This window comes from Neolamprologus multifasciatus, chromosome 17 (assembly GCF_963576455.1).
Source record: "Neolamprologus multifasciatus chromosome 17, fNeoMul1.2, whole genome shotgun sequence".
Taxonomy (NCBI): domain Eukaryota; kingdom Metazoa; phylum Chordata; class Actinopteri; order Cichliformes; family Cichlidae; genus Neolamprologus; species Neolamprologus multifasciatus.
The window spans coordinates 24,731,004-24,753,407 of NC_140455.1; the positions used below are offsets into that span (position 1 = coordinate 24,731,004).

General features: G+C 41.3%; 1 protein-coding gene across 1 annotated transcript; it reads left to right on the forward strand.

Moving 5' to 3' along the window:
- The first annotated feature begins 6,049 nt into the window (after positions 1-6,049).
- LOC146499435 (G1/S-specific cyclin-D2-like) lies at positions 6,050-22,143 on the forward strand. Its single transcript, XM_085137830.1, has 5 exons — positions 6,050-6,481; positions 7,403-7,618; positions 12,214-12,373; positions 15,106-15,254; positions 19,324-22,143. The coding sequence occupies exons 1-5, from the start codon at positions 6,287-6,289 to the stop codon at positions 19,486-19,488; spliced, it is 885 nt and encodes a 294-aa protein (XP_084993956.1). The 5' UTR covers positions 6,050-6,286; the 3' UTR covers positions 19,489-22,143.
- The last annotated feature ends 261 nt before the right edge of the window (positions 22,144-22,404 follow it).

A 22,404-nucleotide genomic window follows, 5' to 3' on the forward strand; every position in this document is an offset into this window, starting at 1 on the left:
TTTGTCTGTCTGTCTATTTGTTAACAGTTAGCAGATATCATGTTCAAATTTTGTGCGATGGTAGATACCAATATAAGCTCAAACTGATTTAATTTTGTTGCTGGTCAAGGACAAGCTCAACGTCATTCCGAATGTGAAAATCAGTAATAACTCTACAATTCACAATTTCCTATGGATCATCTTCAAACTTCACAAATACATACCAGGTCTTGGGGGACATGAGTATCTAGGTTGGCTAAGCATTAGGCCTTAACCTTCATTGTTAGCAGCCAAGGTCAAATTTGACCTTTAAAAATTTGGTAAAGAAACTGTTACGTAAGGCCCAAAATGGCCTCCGTACAAGAAAGTAGTAGCTCTAATATTGACCAGTAAGGTACCACCACAGACACACTGCAATGGTTTACACAAGATTTAGTTTTTTCTCAGAGTCAAACTACTGGCTGAAGACAACTCTGGCCAGGAATCCAAGGTCCAAAGCCACCGCGGTCAGGGTTGTTAGCCTGGTTACAAACAGGGGAAAGGTGGTCACTTGGAAGAACAAGCAGCCAAAAACATATCAACCCTGCATCTTCCTCAGAAAGGCTTCCCACCCACCTTTTCAGGCCTGGCGTCGTTCGAGCTTGGGTCTCTGCATCAAATCCTGGGGCTTGCACTCTCAAGCTAAAACTTCCCTAAAACTCGTCCAGTTTCCTTTTCATGGGCACAGAGAGTCTCCAATCCAGTGTTTTTTCCCCTCCCAGCAGGTCCACACAAATGCCAATTAAAATGAGTCCTCCCTCCAACATCCTCAGATTATTTTAAAAGCAAAACCAGGCCAGGTTAAAAATCTTTTCCTTTAAAATGTGCACACTTCATCCTCAAGTCTCCGAGGCTTCCCTGCTGCACGTGCAACAATATAGCACGTGAAAGGCCACGGGGAGAGGTATCCTTTTGGGGGAAGTTGGGCTCTCTGAGTGCTCTTTTTTGTCTTGCTGCGCCTTGGTACCCCCCCCCTGTTCATCCACCATCTAATTCAGTAATTTTTGCAATCTCCCTTTAAGCCAACTTTCTTCTGATTGGCCCCTCAGAAACCAAACCAAAGGCCAGTGGGAGGAGCTTGTGTTAGTCAGAGCAGGGTAATCACATTAGGTTTATCAGCTTTGACTGACATCAGACAGAGCCAAGAGGAGTAAGAAACTTCCTAAAACTGCACCTTTAGATCACAAGTATTATTTGCACATACTCTGACCTCAATTCTAGAACTTGACTATTTTTAATATAAGCATCCATCACTGTAACTGTAAATATACATGACAGAAAATAAAGAAGAGCATAATATGTTTGGGTTTTTTTTTAACATTGCAAAAGTATGTATTGAAAGGTGTACTTGAGACTACTACGCGGAAAGATCACCAGGTGCACATTTGTTCCCCAAACAGACTGGAAGCTGACTAGAAAGTAGCATAAATAAAAACAACGAAGCATCCATGATGCCTGTGCACAACCTCATCGGAGTGCTGCCTTATACCTGTCGAAACATGGTCAAAAATGATATGAGGGCAAATGGTCTTCCCCACAGAGTCTCTTGTATATCCTCAGATGATGACATTTCCTTTTTTTTTTTTTTTGCCTGTTCCATTTGGTTCTTTATCCATCAGAATTGTTGTCTGAAGACCAACAAGGATACCCAATGGATTTACTTTGCCAAATGGATCATCACGGCCTTGCCATATTGGTCCATTTGATCAACCTTTGTTGTTATTGTTTATTTTATTTTATTTTCAGTTATTACAGACGGGACAGACATGACTGAGGGATAGGAAAGGGAGAAAGAAAGATGAAGGAAAAGAAAACAGAAGGGAAGAGGGACAGTGAGAAAGGGCACTTAAAAAGAGAAAGAGAAAAAAAATCTCCTGGATCACCTGTTGAGAGAAAAAGAAGAGAAAACAAGCAAAAAAAACAGAGCAACATACTAAACACAACACCATCACATTAATCTAGCTAAGTGTAAACAGCAGTAAATACTAAATATTGAATGTTGTTGTGTAGCAAGCAGGACCGACAGTGCATAATGTGCGTGGAAATAGCAGCCAATAAAGGTGTAGTTTATGTCTATGAACAGTGAACATCCGTGTGCACACCTGTGTGGATCAGCGCGCTTGTATTCAAAAGGTTTCCCCATGTAATGGTCTGCTAGAGGATGTAGAGAGCCATAGCCCTGTCCCCCAGGGCATGAAGCAGGCATGGAGGAGATCCAGCCTCCAGACATCCAGAGGCCCCAGAGTGCGAGAGCCCAAGGAGGACCACCGGAGGGGCATCCGTGCCACCTTCCTGGGAAGAGCTGAGGAGAGCCCCAGATGAGGGGTCACCCAGTAGCCACGGAGCAGAAGCCAGAGGGGGCTGCAGTGGCGTGCCCGCCGGCTCTGCCGGCAGCCAGCTGTGCCAGAGTGAATCGAGCCTCAGGCACAGAGGCTGGAGGCCCGAGGGCCCCCTTTGCCCTTGAAGAGGCCTGACCGAGCAACAGGCACCCCGCCAAGTAGTCACTGGGAGTGAGCTGGTACATACCTGAGCGCCCAGCCCCGGACACCAAGAACCACCAACGCACCGACCCCTGAGGGCATCAGTTACTGGCAGGGAGTGTGGTGAGGGGAAATAGGCCTGGGAGGGCCTGGGAGTTCCCAGAGAGGTGAAGTGTAAGACCCGACCTGACATATAAACACAGACAAACAGGCACACACAGACACAAACATGCATTCCCACCCTCATGCACACATATACAAATACTCAGCACTCACCCAACGTAGGGATAGACATACATGGGCACTGTACACACAATCAAACTCCCCAAACAAACTCTATACCCCAGGTCAAGGTACCCTCACCCCTGGAGGGGGAAACGGCACCTAGACCCAGGAGATGTTACCCTTTCCCACGGGGTGGAGGCAAGCAGACCGCCCCAGGCTCCGCAGCAGCAGGGAGGCCCCGCATCCCAGATCCCAATCGGATGGCCAACACCTCCTCCCAGCCCCCCCGCCCCGATGGCCAGCAGAGAACAGGGGTGTGTGAAGACCCCAAACCTCCCTCCTCTCGCTCATGTGTAGTGTTGCTGCGTGTTGTTCTAAGGTGCATTTAAAACACGGGAGAGCATGGTGCTGCTGCCAGAGAGCAGCAGGTGTTAGCACAGCCCCTCCCGAGAACCCTCAATGTCTACATGGATTTAAAATTGAGAGGCGGGCACCGGCAGCAGAGGTGGGGTTGAATACACAGACCGTCCACTGGACGCCGTTAACGTGCCCACCCTCAAGGCCCTATATGTATGTGTTATGAGAGTGTGATGATGACATTTTCTTCAGTAGTTGAGAAAAGTACACTATGTTGAAACTTTCAACCATAGCAGTTACTACTTAGCAGTTTTGTGATGTATACGACATTTTGGAGGGGTTTTTTTCAGTCTTGCCAGATCATCTTACTTCTTCTTGTGTTAAAAATGACCAACAAAGTAATGATAAAAAAGAAAAATGTTTAATGAGGAGCAAAGCAGTAAGGAAATGATAAGAAATCAAATATGATAGTGATAAAATAAGCAGCAGATTACTCTAAATTGTGTGTATCTGCATTATTCTATGCACTGATGTATATACTTGTCTGACTTTTCCCTCTGTTTGCTCACTGTTCTGCTAGCTTGAGAAAATTAATAAAGAGGTTCTGTTGTATTTGCAGTCAGTCCAGTGGATTATTGCACGATCCTCAAATATGTTGGGACAGCTGGGTTGGAGAATTTCAGGCCTAACGGCAGACAGTGCTAAGTACTGATTTATACTATAAACTGCATTTAATAATTTAAACGGTCCATGATTTGTACTCTAGAAATGTGGCATCCTTTCCTTTTTTATATACAGCAGCCGTCTAGTTGATATCCACTTTAATACTGCCTTCAACTGACTTGATATCAAGTTTTTTCCCTCAACTGTAAATTATTTTGCTGTTTTAAACACCTAGCAAACTTAAACCAGATTGCATTCACAGCCGACAGCCCCTGTAACAACATCTATGTGAAATTTAGATGACTCTTTCTGCAGTTTTTGCACAAATAATTACAGGAGGAGCATATAGGACTCATAGCCACCAGCAATTTACTGAAATCTGTGAATGATTATTGTTATTATTGTTGTGCATTGTTTTTCATTTCTTTTAACATCTGCATTGCATTTCTGTCAGCAGACATTCATATACTTAAACATTTAATGTTAATGCTTTTATGTGCTTGGTCACCATCTGTTTTTCATAATTATGCAATTATATTTTGTTCTTTATTAACTGAAAAAACTTTGAGCTAAAATGTACTTTAACTATGTAAAAAATGTCCCCAGTTGTTTGGATTCTATAGTTTTACCATAAACAGCATAATGAACTTCATGTGACACACTTTTGCCAACCATAAATTAAGCAACATTATTGGGTTTTCTATGGCACACCATCTATGAATTATTTTTGAGGTGTTTAAACCTTTATTTCTATTATTTTTCTTTAATGCAAAGCTGATGAAATGTATGCTTAGTAAACTGTGTTAAAATGGACTCCCAAAGACTATCGATGGTCCAACAAAGGGTCCAGACATTAGCAATTTTAAAGTTTTTAAAAACTTGTTTTTGTTTGTTTTATTTAACACAATATAAGCCATCGGAAATCCCATTTAGTCATCATCACTATTCAACAATTAACCTTGGCTACAATTAAAGTTCCACTAGTAATAATAAACCTATAAATGTAAAACAGCCCATCCATAACAATTAACTAAACAAAATAAATAGAAATAACATATGTATATACACATACACATGTGCAAACGTATTTCAAAGTTTCCTTGAGGAAGATGCTGAAACAGAAGTTGCCGACAATGCATCCATCAACATGTAAGTGTGTAAATATTTGAGAGTGCTACACAAGTACCAGTCAAGTCTGCACCTAGGTTTAACAACTCTTTCCAACAGCTTTATGGTGTGGCTCATCAGCCTTATTGCTCTGTAGTTACTACAGGTCTGAAGATTACGTTTGTTGAAAATTGGTACCAGTACACCTCTTCTCCATTCCTCAGGCATTCTTTTAGTCTCCATCATTGTGTTAAATAATCTGGTTAAAAAGTCCACTGTCCTTTCTCCTGGACTTCTCCATACCTGCAAAGGTATTTCACTAGGTCCAACCACTTCTCCACTCTTCATCCTTTTCATAGCGGCACTGAAATGAGAGAATATAAACAAAAAATCAATCCAATACCAGTACCACCGTTGGTATCAATACTATGGATATTTGGATTGTTTGTTTTTGATATTTGGATTCTGCCCACTCTACTCACTCTCTCTCTCTCCCTCTCTCTGATTTCATTCATTCATGAGCTCCTCATAGTATTCCTACCATCTTCTCAGCATAGTCTTTTCCCTCTTTAATACATTTCCATCTCTGCCCTTAATCACTCTAATCTGCTGCACATCCTTTCTAGCCCCTTTCGTTATCTTTCAGCCTGATGTACATGATTTAGACTTTTGCTTTAAAACTATGTCATAACTTGGGTTGTAACCGGAACTTGCCTTTAACTTTATGATGGCATTCAAGCTGTTGCATTCTACATTTACCCAATGTTTAGTTACATTACTTGGGAGGGTCATGTGAGATTAAGTGGACAGCTACAACTTGGTGTTAAAAGGAATTTTCCATGATGACATAGATTTCTCCACTAAAGCATAATTCATGCATTAGCCTTTCCTTTTGCATTTGCCGCCTCTCTCTTTGGGCATAGCCTCCCAGTACAGCTGTCTAGATACACACAATTACACACATGGTCCTCTCTCCATTAACTTTGATAGGACTCTAGCCATCTCACAAGCTCACTCTTGGAATAGGGCAAAAAACATGGTATTGCTGTAATGACAATGATAATCCTTAAAATTTAAAGTAATATTATATATATTTATTTATTTTATTTTATGTTTTTGCTTGTTTGTTTTTATTAATAAGGTTTCCGGTTTGTTTTCCGCTTTCTTCCCAGACATTTATTTTGAAAGTTCGTACCGGATGTAGTGCGTGCAGTTGCGGCCCATCGACGGCAGCGAGAGGAAGCGAACCGTGAGGCAGTAGGACTGGAGCAAACCCAACAGTCTCAGCCTCATGCTTCGTCCTGGGCACTTCTCCTCCTCTTGTCCGCTGTCGAAAACACCGTAACAATATTTATTTACTTTTCCTTCATATTATTCAGTAACTAAAACAAAAGCAACAGCAAACAAAAAAACGGGGCGAAGACGGGGGCCGAGACATGGAGCTTTACTGCCTGGAGTCGGACCTAGCCGTGAGAGCCCAGCCTGACCTAAACATCCTCTGTGATGACAGAGTGTTGCAGAGTTTATTAACAATCGAGGACAGATTTTTACCTCAGTGTTCGTATTTCCAGCGGGTTCAGAAGGATATTCAGCCTTATATGAGACGAATGGTTGCAGGCTGGATGCATGAGGTTTGTGGGCATTTTATGCACTCGCGGGGCTAACCTAACCGCTTTAGCTAATTTTCAGTTTTTTGTTTTGTCTTGTTTTATTTTTGCACACTTACAAGTTATTTCTGGCTCGTTTTAGCTCGTGGAAAGTTGTCATGGATGTTAACCTGTTTGACAATTGAATAAGAATGACTCACCAAAGGCGTGGGAGAGTCGGAAATTCCACCACGAAGAAAATTCGGCTTCAAAGAAAATAGCCTAGCTGCATATTTACATTGGTTAACAGCTTCAAAGTTTGTGCTTTCTGATAATTAGTAAGCTCAGGCGACAGGGGGGGACTTATTCTTAATTTACATAATCGAAAACTCGAAAATTTCCCCTCAGAGTAATTATTATTAATTTTTTAAAAGTGACTCAGGCTCAGGGCAAGGCAGGCAGCATGAATGCTAAGCTACTTTCATTTTTTTCAGCTCAAGAAAATAAGTTGATTTTGGTAAAGTTCTTTCACAAAAACTGTCGGAAAGTGTTTGAAGAAAACATGTGGATATTTTGCACACTTTATAAAGCTTTTGGGTGGTTTATTTTATTTTATTTTTATTTTTTGATGAGTGAGGCAAGCCCCAACAAGGAAGAGAGACTGAATGGCGATGTGGGGGTTTTGCAGAACGAGTTGCTGTTGAACTAATTTGTTTCTGCCCTGCTCTGACTTTGCAGCCTTTCATGCAGGAAAAAAAAGATGTGAAAACCAGTCATTTAACCTTTAACCCGAAAACAGTACTATTTATAGCAGAATTAATAGCCACTAAAACCTGTTTTATATACAAATATATTCCTCTTTTTTTCTTTTTCTATTTTGTTATTGCAGTTGGGGTTTTTGTTTTGTTTTAGGTGTTTTGGCATAGTTTTACCTAATATATGTGTCTCCTGTTTAAACTTTTCCAGGTGTGTGAAGAGGAGAAGAGCAATGAAGACGTCTTTCCTTTAGCTATTAATTATTTGGACAGATTTTTAGCAGTGATGCCCACAAGAAAGAGTTACTTGCAGCTTCTGGGAGCTGTGTGCATGTTTCTGGCCTCCAAGCTAAAGGACTGCAGGCCCATATCAGCAGAGAAACTTTGCATGTACACAGATAATTCATTCTCACCACGGGAACTGCTGGTAAGAGCAACAGTCCCATCCATTCATCCATCCAAACATTCACTCACTCACTCATGGGAGCATGAAGATGTCGTGTCACGTTTTGTTTTGATGACTTTGATGATGCTAATGGCTGAATTGGTTTCACAGGAAGTTTCCTATTTTCCTTGTAAGTGGAGCACAATACAGCCACATCCTTTCTTTGGATCCATGTGGCCTGAAGAGACGCATGATGCCATCTAGTGGCAGTTATGCAGTTTAGGATATGGATATCATGAGGAAGCCTGCATTTCTAGTACATATTGAGTATTTCATGCTATTAAAAACCAAACCTCCAAGCTCAAGTATTATTTTCTTACTATCATACAATTTACTACACAACCGTTAACCCAGGGATGCTTTTAAAGGCAACTTTTGGCACCATGTTGGCATTTTAAAAGTCCCTTTAAGATAAATTTCTCTGTTAATCATTTGTTGTGTAAGAAAGATCTTTAAAAAAATTTAAGGATAAATAACCCACCCAACACTTATCTCCATTCATTTAGCCTCCTCTTGAGCTTTTGATACTATCACATCGTCCTCATCAGCAAAACAGTTTGCTTCTCACTTGCAGACAGTGAGATGATCACGATGCTGAATTTTTATTAATATTATAGAGCTAATTTTTTAATCCAGTTTATGTTAATTTCAGGCTCCCCTAGGTGGCTTTTTGTGACTGGAAACATTTGGCTTAGAACAGGGGTGCCAAACATAAGGCCCGGGGACCAGAATTGGCCAGCAGAGGCTCTCAATCCGGCCCATTAGATGGCTTTGGAGCAAATGAAGGACGGCATGTATTTTCATAGGTTTTACAGCTTTCTTTCCTTAGCCATTCATACTACACCAAAGTAACAAAGTAATAAACACTTAAATGTCAGAAAAGTTATTTTCTTTACTAAATGTTCCTAATTTTACACATTTATTTCTTAGGGTTAAAGCCCAAAGAGTTGTGCTGACTTATTTTTCTTATATTAAAATATACGTGTTGTTAAACTTCTTTACGCTGACAGAAGGGGGAATTTAACAGATTAAAGCGGGCCACGATGTAAAATGAGTTTGGGACCGCTGGTTTATGACTTCTACAAGCAAACAAACATTAGCTTCTGCCCTAAAAAATGTCTTGTTGGAAGTTTCCATTAAAAAAGAAATTGTCTTAAACAACTAAAAGAGTTGCAGATTTTATTTAACCACTTCAGTGCCAGAGTAATTTACATGTTGCAGTAAGATCTGCTCCTGATTTTGACCAAACTGCTGCCTAGGCTCTCTATGGCTACTTCCAACATAGATTTAAAAACGGCGTTTTCGTTTGAAACCGCTCCGCGTCCACACTAGCGTTTTCAGTTGTTTTCACAGAGTTGTGCGTCCACATTGAAACGGCCAAAAACGCTTACATTCCAGTACTGCGCAAGAAGATTTGACCCGCCTCATTTCCGTCTGCCGCTTATTTACTTTCTGGCTCTTTGAAACTTCGCGGCAAAATGTTGAGGGAAAGCACCGAGTTTTTTAAATGGACTAACAATGAGGTGGAGTTGTTGCTGCGAGTAACACAAAAGTAAAAGTTGCAAAAGTGCGTGAGAAATAAAGAATTTGAAGAAAAGCTATCTGGAGCATGTACAGACTGATTAATCTTTAATAGGGCTGTCAAAATTGAGAGCAAACAAAGTAACTGCCGTATAATGCCCTCCGCTAACTTAGTTTAATTGGTCACATGACTGAATCTTATGACTAACATGTGTCATCATTTTAGAAAGTCTTTGTTTTTGCTGTCCGCACTGCAATGCAAAAGCACCGTTTTCAAATGTATGTGTTTTCGTGAACGCTTTCAAAATGCTGCGTTTTCCATGAGTGAAAACGTCTCATTGTAAACGGGAGGCCAGAACGGAGAGAAAACAATGCATTTTCGGGTGAAAACGCATTAGTGTGGACCTAGCCTATGGGTCCTCCTGCTCGGCTGCAACTGTTTAGGGAAATGACATCCATCCGATTTGATGCTCCATATTGTTGTAAGGCTCCATATTCCTGGATATCCTCACAGGATGCAGAGAGCAGGCAGCAGGAGCCTCTGGAAAATTATTGTAGCTCCTCACTCTTACAGTAAATGTGCTACCCCTGGTGGTGGCAGTTTGCCTGTAAGAGAGAAGTTTAACAATGGTAGCGGGTGGTATTTTTCATCAGGACAGATGTCCCGGAAGTGATCATACCAGTGGCAAACCTATCCCCTATTCATCTCACAATCATTGATCTCCATTGCGGCTAAAATAGGGTGAAGAGAAGCTGGTTATGTACAGGAAACCCACGTAAATGGGATTGACGGGTGACATTTTAGATGACAGAAAAGCGTTTCGGGGTTGGGGGACTGTCCCCGCTGAGCGTTGGGGTTTCGGTGTGTACTACGGTTACTTTTTGTGTGACACAGAGTAAGTGAGAAATTAGAATCAGCTGTGTTCATTCAGTGTTAAAAGGGCATTAAAGAAAACTTCTCTCATGAGAAATATGAGCAGTTTTAATCCCTTTTAATTTCTTGCTCTTGATTGCAGTGATTTCTAACACACTCCAGTTAACCTTTCTCATATTTTTCTACCCGTAAATGAAGAAAACCAAACAATGACGTCGTTATCACAAAGGTTTTCTCATGGTTAACGGAATGGACCTTATGTTCCCACAGAAATTTATTGGTATCACCTTAAGTTAAGTTCAGCCCAGCTTGCCTCATATCAGGCTTATCTGATATAAGTCACACCACCAGTCGCCTAGACACCAGTGAAAATCCAGTGTTAGCCTCACCTGTGACATTTACTGCCAAAGTGTTAGTCTGTTCTAGTTATGATTTTCAGACCACCTCTTTATGTAAACACAACTTCTCCTGTCTCAGACTTTGTTTGCTCGATTTAATACTTCAAAGTAAGTTCCTACAGACCAATATGGCATCATCAGCCCCCCTAGCTTGCTTTTTTTGGGAGTTAGATTTTACAGTGGTGCCACAGGAGGCTTACTCTCTACTGGCACGTGCCGGGGTGCCAGTGCAGCACACATTTTGATAGATTTAAGAACGGAACGGTACACAGTGTTATTCAACAGAGGTTGAGTCGTTTTCACAACTGTAAAATCAAAGCGCGATGATCGCGTCCGTGAATCATCTGTGAATTTCTTTTAGTTAATGGGTTTTACATGGTACCGTCACTTTTTGGCATCTTATTCTGTTGAAATGTTGAGTTATTTCTAGATTAAGGGGGTGGGAAATGGTAGATTTAGATGTTAGCACCAGTGCCAGACGTGGTGGCAGTGCACTGCTTTTTTGAAAAAAATGTTTTAAATTCTTTTAAAGCCAACGATAAGCATGTTGTGAACTAAAAACTGACCTTTATGCAGCTCATTTTGATTCTATAGGGGAGCAAAACACAAGTGATTCAGATTTGATAGGTGTCACCACCTGCCTCGTCTTTTTAATCCTGCCTCAGTAAAACTGCACTATGCTGCACTTCTGTCTCACCTGCCTTCCCTTTGACATGTTCCCACTTATCGTCTGCAGGTACAATTCTTTCAGAAGTGCTTGGAGCAAAGTCTAGACATGAATCTGTTACTGAATGAAAGTGTATTGATGCTAGTGTTTAGCTATTCATAAAAGCGTTACAACAGTAATTCCCTTTGTGTCAATAACTCCATTTACAGGGACACTTCGCCACACCCTTGGATTATTTTCTCCAAATTGACAGTTATTTTAAATGGCACACCTGTGCAACTTTAAATAAAAGCTCAGGTGCAGTTTGGACCCTAAACAAAGAAAAAAGCAACACATGTAAGCGTTTTTTCAATGAATGGCTTCTGGAGGAACTTGCACACAATCACAGCTCAGAAGAACTTAAGTGAATTCAATTTATTTTAAGGCAGCAGAGCGATGCTTTGCTCTTTTAGGACTTCTGTTTTTCTTAAAAAGAAACAGTGGCAGGTAGAAATGGCTACAGCACCACATGTCAGTCTCTAAATTTCTCTCGTATGGGAGGTTAGAGAAGGTGTTATTGATTGTGTTGAAAACTTGATCATGACTAATTGTTTGTCTGAGTAAATTTTAGATGTTGAAGTCTTCATTTGATGTCTCTGCTAAATAATATTTAAAAAATATAGTAAATTGGTTTGTTTTGAATGCAGTGAGTTAAGAGTAACAGGAAATTAGATAATGCAGTGTGTGCAGTCTTCTTGCTCTTGCAGAGCCTTGCTGTATAAAGAGTGATCTCTGTGCGGCTGCCTGTGCAGCGCTAGCTCATTGTAGCGCTGTTTGAGGCTTATGACAGGAAGGAAGGGGCTAGCTGTCTCATTGGCAGGGCCTCTAAGCGGGGCAAGGCTTGTCACATGCCGGCGATATGAACACAAAAGATGCAAGGAATGAGAAAGGCATGCAGATAATAAGATACAGTGAGGATAGATAAAATGAAGAAATGTTGCTCTTCTTACAGAGCCATTTCCTCTGGGAATGGAGGCAGACTAAGATCATTTTCACGGGCGATACAGACGTGGCAGCATGCCATTTAACCCCCTGACACACACTCTTTTTTTTTTTAACCCTCATCCTTGTGCTTTAGGACTGGGAACTGGTTGTGCTGGGAAAATTGAAGTGGAACATGGCCTCCGTCATCCCCAATGATTTTGTAGAGCACATCCTACGAAGGCTGCCCCTCCCCAAAGAAAAGGTGGTGATGGTCCGCAAGCACACACAGACGTTCATCGCCCTCTGCGCCACAGGTAATGCGGGTACCTGTTGTTTTATGTGTTTTTTAAAAATTGTTATTATTATTTTTTTAATCCTTCATCTGCTCAGTGGCGTGCTTTTTTAAAAAATGTTTATTCAGACATCCACCAGAATATTCCCACACACGCAAACATTCCCCCATCGTGAGTCATCTGTGACCTCTTTCTTCTCTGCTGGCTGCCTTATCCACTTTCTACTCTTTCCACAGCCTGTAGTGAGTTTTTTTTGTCTTCACAGCTGCTAAAAGCTACTCAAAGTGGTCATGCACATTTCTCTTCTAAGTGCCTGGGAAAACTCCTATCAGTGCTGTGTTTAGATTAGCCACATACACGGGTAATGATAGCAATCCTATCACACACTCTGTGCTGAGTGACTCAGGTGCAGCTGAATTTTTCTGCGGTACTCCCCTTTCATTGTTTGTTGACAGAGAGACTTCCAGGTTTAAAAAGTCAGGGCAGTGATCCAGTGATCTTCCTTCCTCCTCCCATCGCCGCCTTGTGTCCAAAATAAACTCTGGAAAAAGCTTACATGTCCCCCTCAGGCCTCTCCTTAGGTGAATTTTCAAGGCATTCCTTTGCCTAAACTTGGAATCCCTCTAATATTTTCATATCCTGGACAGAAATACTACTGCAGGATCACCTAATGCATATAATATACAGGAAACCTGTCTCACAAGGCTGCTTTTCTTCTGCTACCTCCTTTCCTCTTTTCTAGCTAATTCAATGAAGGAAATAAAACAAAGGGAGGTCACTTTGGTGCATTGAATTCCTCACAAACGTCAGTGCGGTCATATCTGGCTGTTAAGCACTTATTTACTAGAGTTAGTTATTGGAATCAGAGGCTCCTTCGGCGAGTTTTATGCCCTGTTTAGCACAGTTTTAGTGTCACACACACACACAAAATATATATATAAATATATATATATTTGGGTGTGTTTCAGTGGTCACTTCTGCTATTCATAAACAGCTGCTTATATCCAAGCACAAAGCAGCCGCAGTGGAAAAAAAGGAGGCCTGCTGTGGTTGTGCAGTAATGTAAATGTTTGGAGTTTTATATGGAGTTGAGATGTTATTATTATATTGGAGGAGCTCCTCCTATGGACAGCTGGCCCCTGGAGGAGAAGATGGGTGTCGCACAGCTGGCTTAAAGCTATCAGGCCACTGGGACTGGTTTACACTGGCTTTTCTCTATGGGACTTAAAAAAAAAAGTGAGTACTCAAAATGTCCCCAAAAATGGCCACGTTAAAATAAACCAGCAATTGAAAGTCTTGTGAACAGTTTCAGGTAGGAACTATTTTCTTACCAGCCTGTTGTGTCGCCATCTACCTGTGACTTGCTTATCAACGACTGCTTTTAGGCAGTGGATGGTAGACCTTGGAGAGAAGGTAGCTCCTACATCCAAGTTACAAACTTCCTGGATTTTTTTTTTCCTTTTGAATAACTAGATCATGATTTCACTTTTTAAAAGAGCACCACATATTTTGTTCAAAATTGGTGCAAAACGCCGGTCCAGTAAGTTTCTTTTTAGCATGACATTGCCCATCTTTGTCGGAAATCAGGATGTTTCAGTCAATGACGCAAGAAGACAAAAAGCTGTCGGTTATGTAGAGTAATATGTTGGCACATTTGTGTTTTACTTGGTTGTACCAAAGAAAAGTCACTGAAACACTTTGTTTAAAAATGGTAAAAAACAAAAACAAAAAAGGAGCGCTAAAGCAGCAGTCCCCAACCTTTTTTGTGCCACGGACCGGATAAATACAACAAAATAAAATGATACGACCAAGACAAAAACTGGAGTGCTTTGCAAATATAATAATAAACACAAATTCACTGTGTGATTGTGTAACTTTATTAGCAGCGTTCTCCTGAAATGCACCAGCAACATTGAGAGTAACATCCTCCCCTCTGCACCTTAATCCTCTCTGGTCGCTATGGTAATGCGTAAATATTTCTTTCAAAATAAGACACAACTACAACACGGGAAAAGACAGCGTTAACAATAAAAACCCCAAAAACCATAAATTTCACACCCAAGCCTCAACTCTCGTGGCCCGATACCAAACAACTCACAGACCAGTCTGGGGGTTGGGGACTGCTGCTCTAAAATTAAAGATAAGAGAAACCTCAGCCAATCACAGGACAACGAGGGTATGAAGGAGGGATTGTTTGTTTTGGGAAGTTACTGTCCTACGTATAAAAGACAATGAGGTGGGATTGCTGAAGCTCTTTGCCGTTACTTAATTGAATAACCAAGCGGTGGAAAGGACTTCTCACAATCAGCACTTGCTGGTTTTCCTTGTTGTTCTCTCCATGTCCGCCTCCTTTTCTGCCTCCTCCCAGGCCTGTTGTCACTTAAGTCTCTGAGACTTGGATGCAGACCGAAGGGAGTCGTGCCTGGAACTCATTGCTCAGCGAGTAGGAGGATTCCTACTCTGTTTTTCTAATCACAGCTGAAGTTCCTGTGAAGGACGCCACACAGGTTCCACTGTGGAGCTTCGTCTGCTGAAATCCAGACTGTGGGAAAATCAGATTCAGCTGTAAAGCATGTATGATGGAGATGATTCAGACGTTTCACCTCTTATGCATCTGTGACACTTCCTCTGGGCGGATTTAAGTAATGTTGCTCTGTGTCACATTGAGGATGTAATTTCCATGTGTCACCGTGGCTTAAAAGCTGCTCTTGTTTCACTAATTGCACATTAACGCTCTCTCTTTCCCTCACCAGATGACCGCCTTGCTATGAACCCTCCTTCTATGATAGCCTCTGGCAGCATGGGAGCCGCTATCTGTGGCCTGCAGTTGGACCACACTGACCAGAAGCTGAGTCGAGACAACCTGACAGACCTGCTGGCCAAGATTACCAACACGGAGGTGGTGAGTACCACAGCAGGGAAATTTATACTCGACAGCAGGAATTACTCAATAGTTTCAGCGCTTCGAAACAATATGCTGTTAATAGTGATCATTGCAACATCTCACGACAGCAGCATAAAAGGCTCTTTAGTAAACAACAGTGATGACTTCAGTGGTGGCAGGCTGAAGCTATTTACTTTTCATGGAGAGAGGGAGAGCAAGCATTTGGCTGCTGGCTGGGGAGCCAGACTGCTGCTATAAAGAGCAGAGGGAATGTCTTCTTAAAACTCAGAGCCCACATTCTTGTGGTACGACACATGCAATTTCTTTGCAGGGCTCCCACTTTAGCTGTGTGCCCCTCCTGGTGGAGGAATACGTATGCACTGAAGGCAAGAAGCATCTTTTCCAGTGAAGGCTGATGCAGACACAGAGTTACCTGCAACAGACTAACTTCAGTGTGTAGTGTAACTTGCTGAGCTTTAAAATATCAGACAATACTGCACAAATCTCAAAGTGTGTGACATGCATCTGCAACTAGTTTCTATTGTTTTGAGGTTTTACAGACACCTGACCACTAACCACGTGATGCTAACTTGGTGTTCTGGATGTGTGACAGTGTAGGGTCAAGTAAAGAAGGCCCAGAGACCAGTCGCCAAAAATGTGCGCACTCTGAGTTTTAGTGAAAACTTCCTAACAGCTGCTGGATCTTTGCATGGAAGACCTGTGTACAAATACTTGCATGCTACTCTCTGAGCAGGAGTGAAACTGAAAAGTGCAACTGCAAACACGGAATGTTTACCTTCAAAGTAAAAGTTCCACTTTAAAAAAAAAAAAATCATTTTTGGGTGTTTAAGCCTTAGACAGAAGCAAGGAATGCCACTAAAGCAGCACAACTTTTTCTCTGAAGGTGAACGTACTTTCACTTCCTCAGCTAGTACAAGTGTTTGCAGACAGGTTGAGCAAACTGCAGTTGACTGCAGAAATCCTCTAGCAACCTCAATCACTCGCCAACTACGGTATTTTCCACACTATAAGGTGCACTTAAAATCCTTTAATTTTCACAAAAATTGACAGTGCGCCTTATAATCCGATACACCTATTGTATGAATTCTGGTTGTGCTTACTGACCTCGAATCGATTTTGTGTGGTACACGGTGCTCAATCTCTCAAATATGTTTTAGTACAACTTTGGTAAGCTACGAAGCCACACCGCTTAATGGATTGTGGGAGCATTACGGCTACCGTAGTCAGGTAGCCGTAATGCTCCCACAGTTTTGGGTCCAAAACTCCGTCTGCTTCAGGTCCCAAAGTCAAACTAACACTGCATCATCACTGACAGTTAAAAACTGTCTAAATTCTTTCATCTTTAATAAAATCATCAGAGTTGCTGCTTTACCAGGTGTAACAATTAAGTTTAACATTTAGGCATCAATGAAAACAGAATTGATGAAATTCAATGGAGTTAGAAATTAGCAGGAAGTTAGCTCGCTATTTTCCACCTAAACATGATATAGCATGTTCTGACTGGGAGATTTCTGAAAAAATTTAAACGTACAGCTCTGTTATCACTTCCAACATAAATGAAGACAGAAAACTAAACAGCAGTGACGTTTGTAGGGTTACTGAAGTTGGATTAGCTGCGTGATGTGCTACGTGATCACTAGCATCACAGCTATATTAGCATGACATAAACACAGTGAAGATGGAGGATGAACGCCAACTTTTTTCCTCTCAATAAAAGTTAACGTGAGGGTTCCTGATGGTTAGAGACAAATGCAATCGCATAGCAGGATGCTGTAAACGGACCAAACTTCAGTCAGGAGAACAACTGAGATAATCCTTCCACAGTACGAGATTAGTCATTAATATACTGCAACAACACGGGAGTAAAGCAGCTGCGAGAGAATTCAACATTAATTAATTAATAGTACGGAAGTGGAGGAAGCAAGAAGAATGAAATGAGTAAAGTTTGACTTATCTGACTGTTTTGTTTTGCTTAATTCTGCTTATAATCCGGTGTGCGTTATGTATGAAAACAGACCTGTTCATCGTGTGGCTTATGGTCCGAAAAATACGGTAGTTTGTAAAATCTGCTAATTAAAGTATCAGAAGCCCAGTGGTCTGCTCGGCCTAAGCACTGGGATTTGTTTTTTAATTTTTAAAAGGAGTAGTCTAAGCTAAGCTAACTAGTGTGTTTTATTAGGCCATCATTGGTTTTACACATGAATAACGGCTTGAAAAAAGTAAAGAGAAGTCTAAAAGCAAGTAAATAAAGAGCAAAATGCTACAAATTAATATTTTTTTCAATCAGTTAGGCTGACATCTGTCTAATAACTGTACATTATGGTAGGATAGATGACGGTTTCACGCCTAGACAAACACAGCTCCATTTTTGCCACATGATTACTGTTAAATGGGATCTGTAGCACTAATAAAATTCATTTTGTGCAACATGAAAGGCACCAGGGGAGAGAAAAAAAAAACCACTGTTAAGGGACTCAACTGTTCGCTGACAGCCACGCTTAATCTAAGTCGGAGAATTTCATGCATCATGCCTGTACTGAGTCCCTGGATCGTAAGAATACCAAGTCTTGGATTAGTTTGCACTTTTTTCCTTGAACGTCCAGACGGCTTCAAATAAGACGGGCAAACTTACATGACCTTATAAATGATGGCGTGCACTACCAGGGTAGATGTGCCATCATAATGCCATTTTTACAGTTCATCAGTGTGCACTAGGAGATGTTGTAAACTGTAAAGGCATACAACTGTGTGTATCTGTGGGCAAGATGTGTATATATATATATATATAGATAGATAGATAGATATATTAGTCATAGTCACTGGTATATCTTTTCTTTAAATATTGATAACTGAGAAAAAGTACTCTCAGAGGGCATCTATACTGGGTAGGTAGTTTTTTGCTGCAGCACAACAGTCACACAGATTTCAGGATAGAAATCCATAAAGGAAAGAAACGGCACTCTTAGCTTGTGGTTGCGCTGTCATGGTGATGTGGGCCCCGCGACCCAGCCGGCCGTCACAACAGGCACTCCGTCTGCAGCCCATCGGGTTCCAATTATTCGTGCATTTTAAAGGAATGTTGGCCCCTCCGCGAGCTCGGCTCATTCCTTAAGAGTCCTGCAGCCGGCTCAGAGAGGCAGACCTCCCACATCTTTCACACAGACCTGCAGGGGGGACGGAGACTGAGGGAGACGAAGAGAGGATCCCTTTTAATAAGAAAAGCCGTCCAAAAACATCCGGTCCCACTGTCCTATATTCTGTTTTACACCCTAACTCAGAGGGTTAGGGTGCAGCAGGTCAAAGCCATTTCCTCTAAGACCTCCACATGGATTGACCGTGAAGTAAACCCAAGGGAGGGTGGAGGAAGGGAGTCCAGAGTTCCCTGACACTCCCCAGAGCTCGTGTGGGAGTCCTTCAGCTTATACCACAGACATGCACATGTCCGGTGCCCGCTGTGCAGCTCGCTGCTCCGTGCCACTGGTATCGGAGTGTGCTGGCACCCATTGTTCTGGTCATGATGCAGACAGGACCACCTACCGCAGCACAACATAATTCCCCGCTGGTATTCCATGCATGTGACCAAAGCTGTTAAACAACTCGCATGTCAAATGCAGCTGAAATTCCAACATTTTGCACACTAGTGTCTGCATACAGGTGCACAGATTAAGTGAGCAGACTGCGGGGAGGATTTATAGTAACACGGCTATAGTAGAGCAGAGAGAGCCAGTTAAAGGGCATGTGTATGCCTTCAACTTTTGCTGTGGAAGCCATAAAAATCGCTTAAATGTAACATTTCTGTACTTTTATTTCTTTTTGCTTTGTTTATGTGCATGAATAGTGATACATTTTAAATCCTTCAATAGATATTTTGAGTGATGACTAAGGATTTTTCCTAAATCAAAGGCTTGACTTCAGTTGCCACTCAATATAGTGCTAAACATTGCAAACCTGCAAAAAAGAATCTTGGCTGGAGGGGATTATGTGTCTTTAAAGCACCCAGACGCTAGCAGAGGTTTGATGGAAGGGTGTGTTTAACCGCTGCTGACCCTTTTTAAAATTGTTCCAGGATTGTTTGAAGGCCTGCCAGGAACAAATAGAGCGTGTGCTGACCACCAGCCTGCAGCAGGGGCAGCAGTACCGTCAGGAGACCAGCGTCCGGGCCGGCAGCAAGGCGAGGGAGCAGCAAGACCAGTCCAGCACCCCGACAGATGTGCGCGACATCAACTTATGAGCTCCCGACGCCACCGGACTCGCACAACACTCATGTTTGCCAGCCAATGAACTGACAGGAGTGAGGGCTTGTGAGCTGCCAGTAGATCTGCATCAAGTCACCACCTACACCCCCACCCCCTGTTGAGTGATGGTGTGACAATCGATGAACTTTTAGAAGTTTCTAGTTTTTCTTTTTCCTTTTTTTTTCTTTTCTTTTTTTTTTTGCCCCATTCACACCTGGTTTGGGTGTACTTTCACCTTTTTTGTATGGGCCACATGTAATCAAACAGCTACTTTTAAAAAAAAGGAAAAAAAAGAAAGGATTAATTCTTGAAAACTTGATAGTGCCTTAGGTTTCGAGAAAGGAAACCTGAATATATTTTCATACTTGAAAAAAAAGTATAATTTTATGAAATATACATATTCCTTTTGATAATACCTAGCAAAGTGAATTTAATACTGTATATTTAGTATTTAGTTATGTTACTCTTTAAATATCTCTTAGCAGTTATCAATTAATAGTTTTAATGGGATGTTTCCTTTTCTGGAAATCCATATAGTAGTGATTCAAATGCTGATAATAAATACAAGGCATTTAAACCAAGCTGATATCCAACCAGAGGAGCTCTACTGCAGCTAGCTGCTCTGCCTACCATACTGTGCACCTGTAGTACTGCTTACTATTTATGCAGAAGCGTGCCGGCTAGGAGTGGGCTGGGCCTGCTCAACATAGGGAAGGACATGAAGATGGTTTCAGGCGTGCATTAGATGTGCTGACAGGACCGTATGTTTGTGTATTTGCATTCAGCAAAGGTATGCCGTTTGTGTGGTGTTTTTATAGGTGAAGCTTGTACATAGTGGAGGGCGCCGATGATGAAAGAGGAGATCTGGCAAGTTTCTTACCAAGTTTGAGAGAGGACTGGAGTAAGTGAAGGGTTTGTTGGTAGGTTTTTAGGATAAAAGAGAGCATGAGGAAAGTGGGTTAAAATGCAACAAGTGTGGATTGATGATTATTTTAAGCTTTATGATGTTCATGCAGCTGCACGACACTTGAGTGACACGCAGGAGGAGGAATAATAATAATCCCTGGTGATGTTCGGGTGGGTGGGGGTTGGTTCGGTGCACTGCAGTTTCTCGTGTTCAGCAGTTATACCATTTTTATTCTTTTATCCTTATTTTTTGCAGAGAGGGCGATTTGGAACAATATCGATGCACTTTTAAAAACACTCCTTAAGATTGGTAAGGGGGATCGTGGTTGAGGAGAGTTCAGAGAGGGTTTTGGGGGTCTTTTTTTCTTTTTTGGTTTTATTAGTTTTTCTTTTAAGTTATTAGGATTTTTTTCCTGGGCTGGATTCCCATGGGGGGTAACACACGTTTATCTTGAAAGCTCGACCCCTACAGGTGAGTAGTCATAGGATAATAATCGGTGTTATAGTGTAATTGTTTATAAACCAAGAAAAGCCAAGTCATGTTTAGACTTCAGTGCATTTATTTAACTCTTGAACTTGAATTTTTTTTTTTTCAAAGCAACTCCAACCCCTTTCTGCTAGTTCTTTAAAATAGTTACAGTCTGTATCCTAAATATTCTTGTTCGTGTTTTGTTTGTGTCTACACCGCTTTCTGAAGTTTTAAAACTGCCATGTGTGCGAGTTTTACATGTATTGAATTTCTCGTTAGACCAGAAATGTAGTTTCTAAATCGTACTCCTGCATGCTCAGTTTGTACAAAAAAAATCCACAAAAAATAAGCCAAATGTTCCCCCTCTGAAAGAATGCTTTAAGCTGAAAAATGTTTATGCTTTTAAAGGTTTTGTTCATGATTTTTAAAAGCAACAATTCCAAAGTAAGTAAAGATAGATTATATACATCATTCTCTTGCTGCTACGAAGCTTTTCTTCTCTAGTCTTACACAAAGATGCCTTATTGTCATTCACACGTGTGCTGCTATATTATGAAATATTGTGTATGTAACAAGTCTTTTGCTTATTTTGTGTGTGTTTGTGTTTGTATGTATATGTGCGTGTTTGTGTCATCGTACATGTACCGGAGGGAACGTAACAGTTTGGTGCGCGACTGGAAGTAATCGTGTTTGCCAATCTCTTTTGATTAGCATGTTTTATTCCTCTATTGATTTATAACTTTGTAATCTATCATATTCTTGCTGCTTCTTTGTAATGTTTGTGTACCTCAGGTTAATTTGGACGGACAGAGCGAGAACCCATCTCATTACCTCATCACACACACTCACTTCACATCACACACGTCTTTCACTTTTAATTCATCGGACGGGTTTTACTTTTATGGGGGTTTTCACCCCCTCTACCTTCCCTCCTTTCCCTCCATTCTGGGTAAGACAAATATCCACCACCAGATGTCCCTGAGCAGTTACAAGTGCCTATAGCCTACTTTAAAACCATTTCATATATCTGGTGCTAAACTAAGAACAGCCTATACTGTATGTGATGCACGTACCAGAAAGAGTTTTGATCAGTTCATTGGAATATTTTTGTTTTCCTGAGGTACCCATTTATTCAGAGTTTAAACCATCAGAATGTTTTATCTTTGTTTGGTGTGGTTGTTATTCCCAACTGCTCTCCCACTATCCCCCCTCCCCTCAAGTTCAGCCACACAATGTACCTCAACAATTTGTCCTCAATAAATTGGCTAAAAATCAACCAGCTTTTTTTGTCTTTATTTCCACTTCCACAATCTTAATTATGTGTGATGATACCACTCTATTGTCAGCAGAGGGCGACAAAACCACAAGCAACATGTAAGTAGGTGAAAATTATGGACAACAGGTAGCAGAATGTTTCTGTGTGGCATTAAAGCTAAACATGGAAACAGGAGTAAAAATACTGCATGTTATGTGAATATCATCATATCCTGCTACCTAAAATAATATATATATATTTTTTTTTATCAAAGCCAAATAT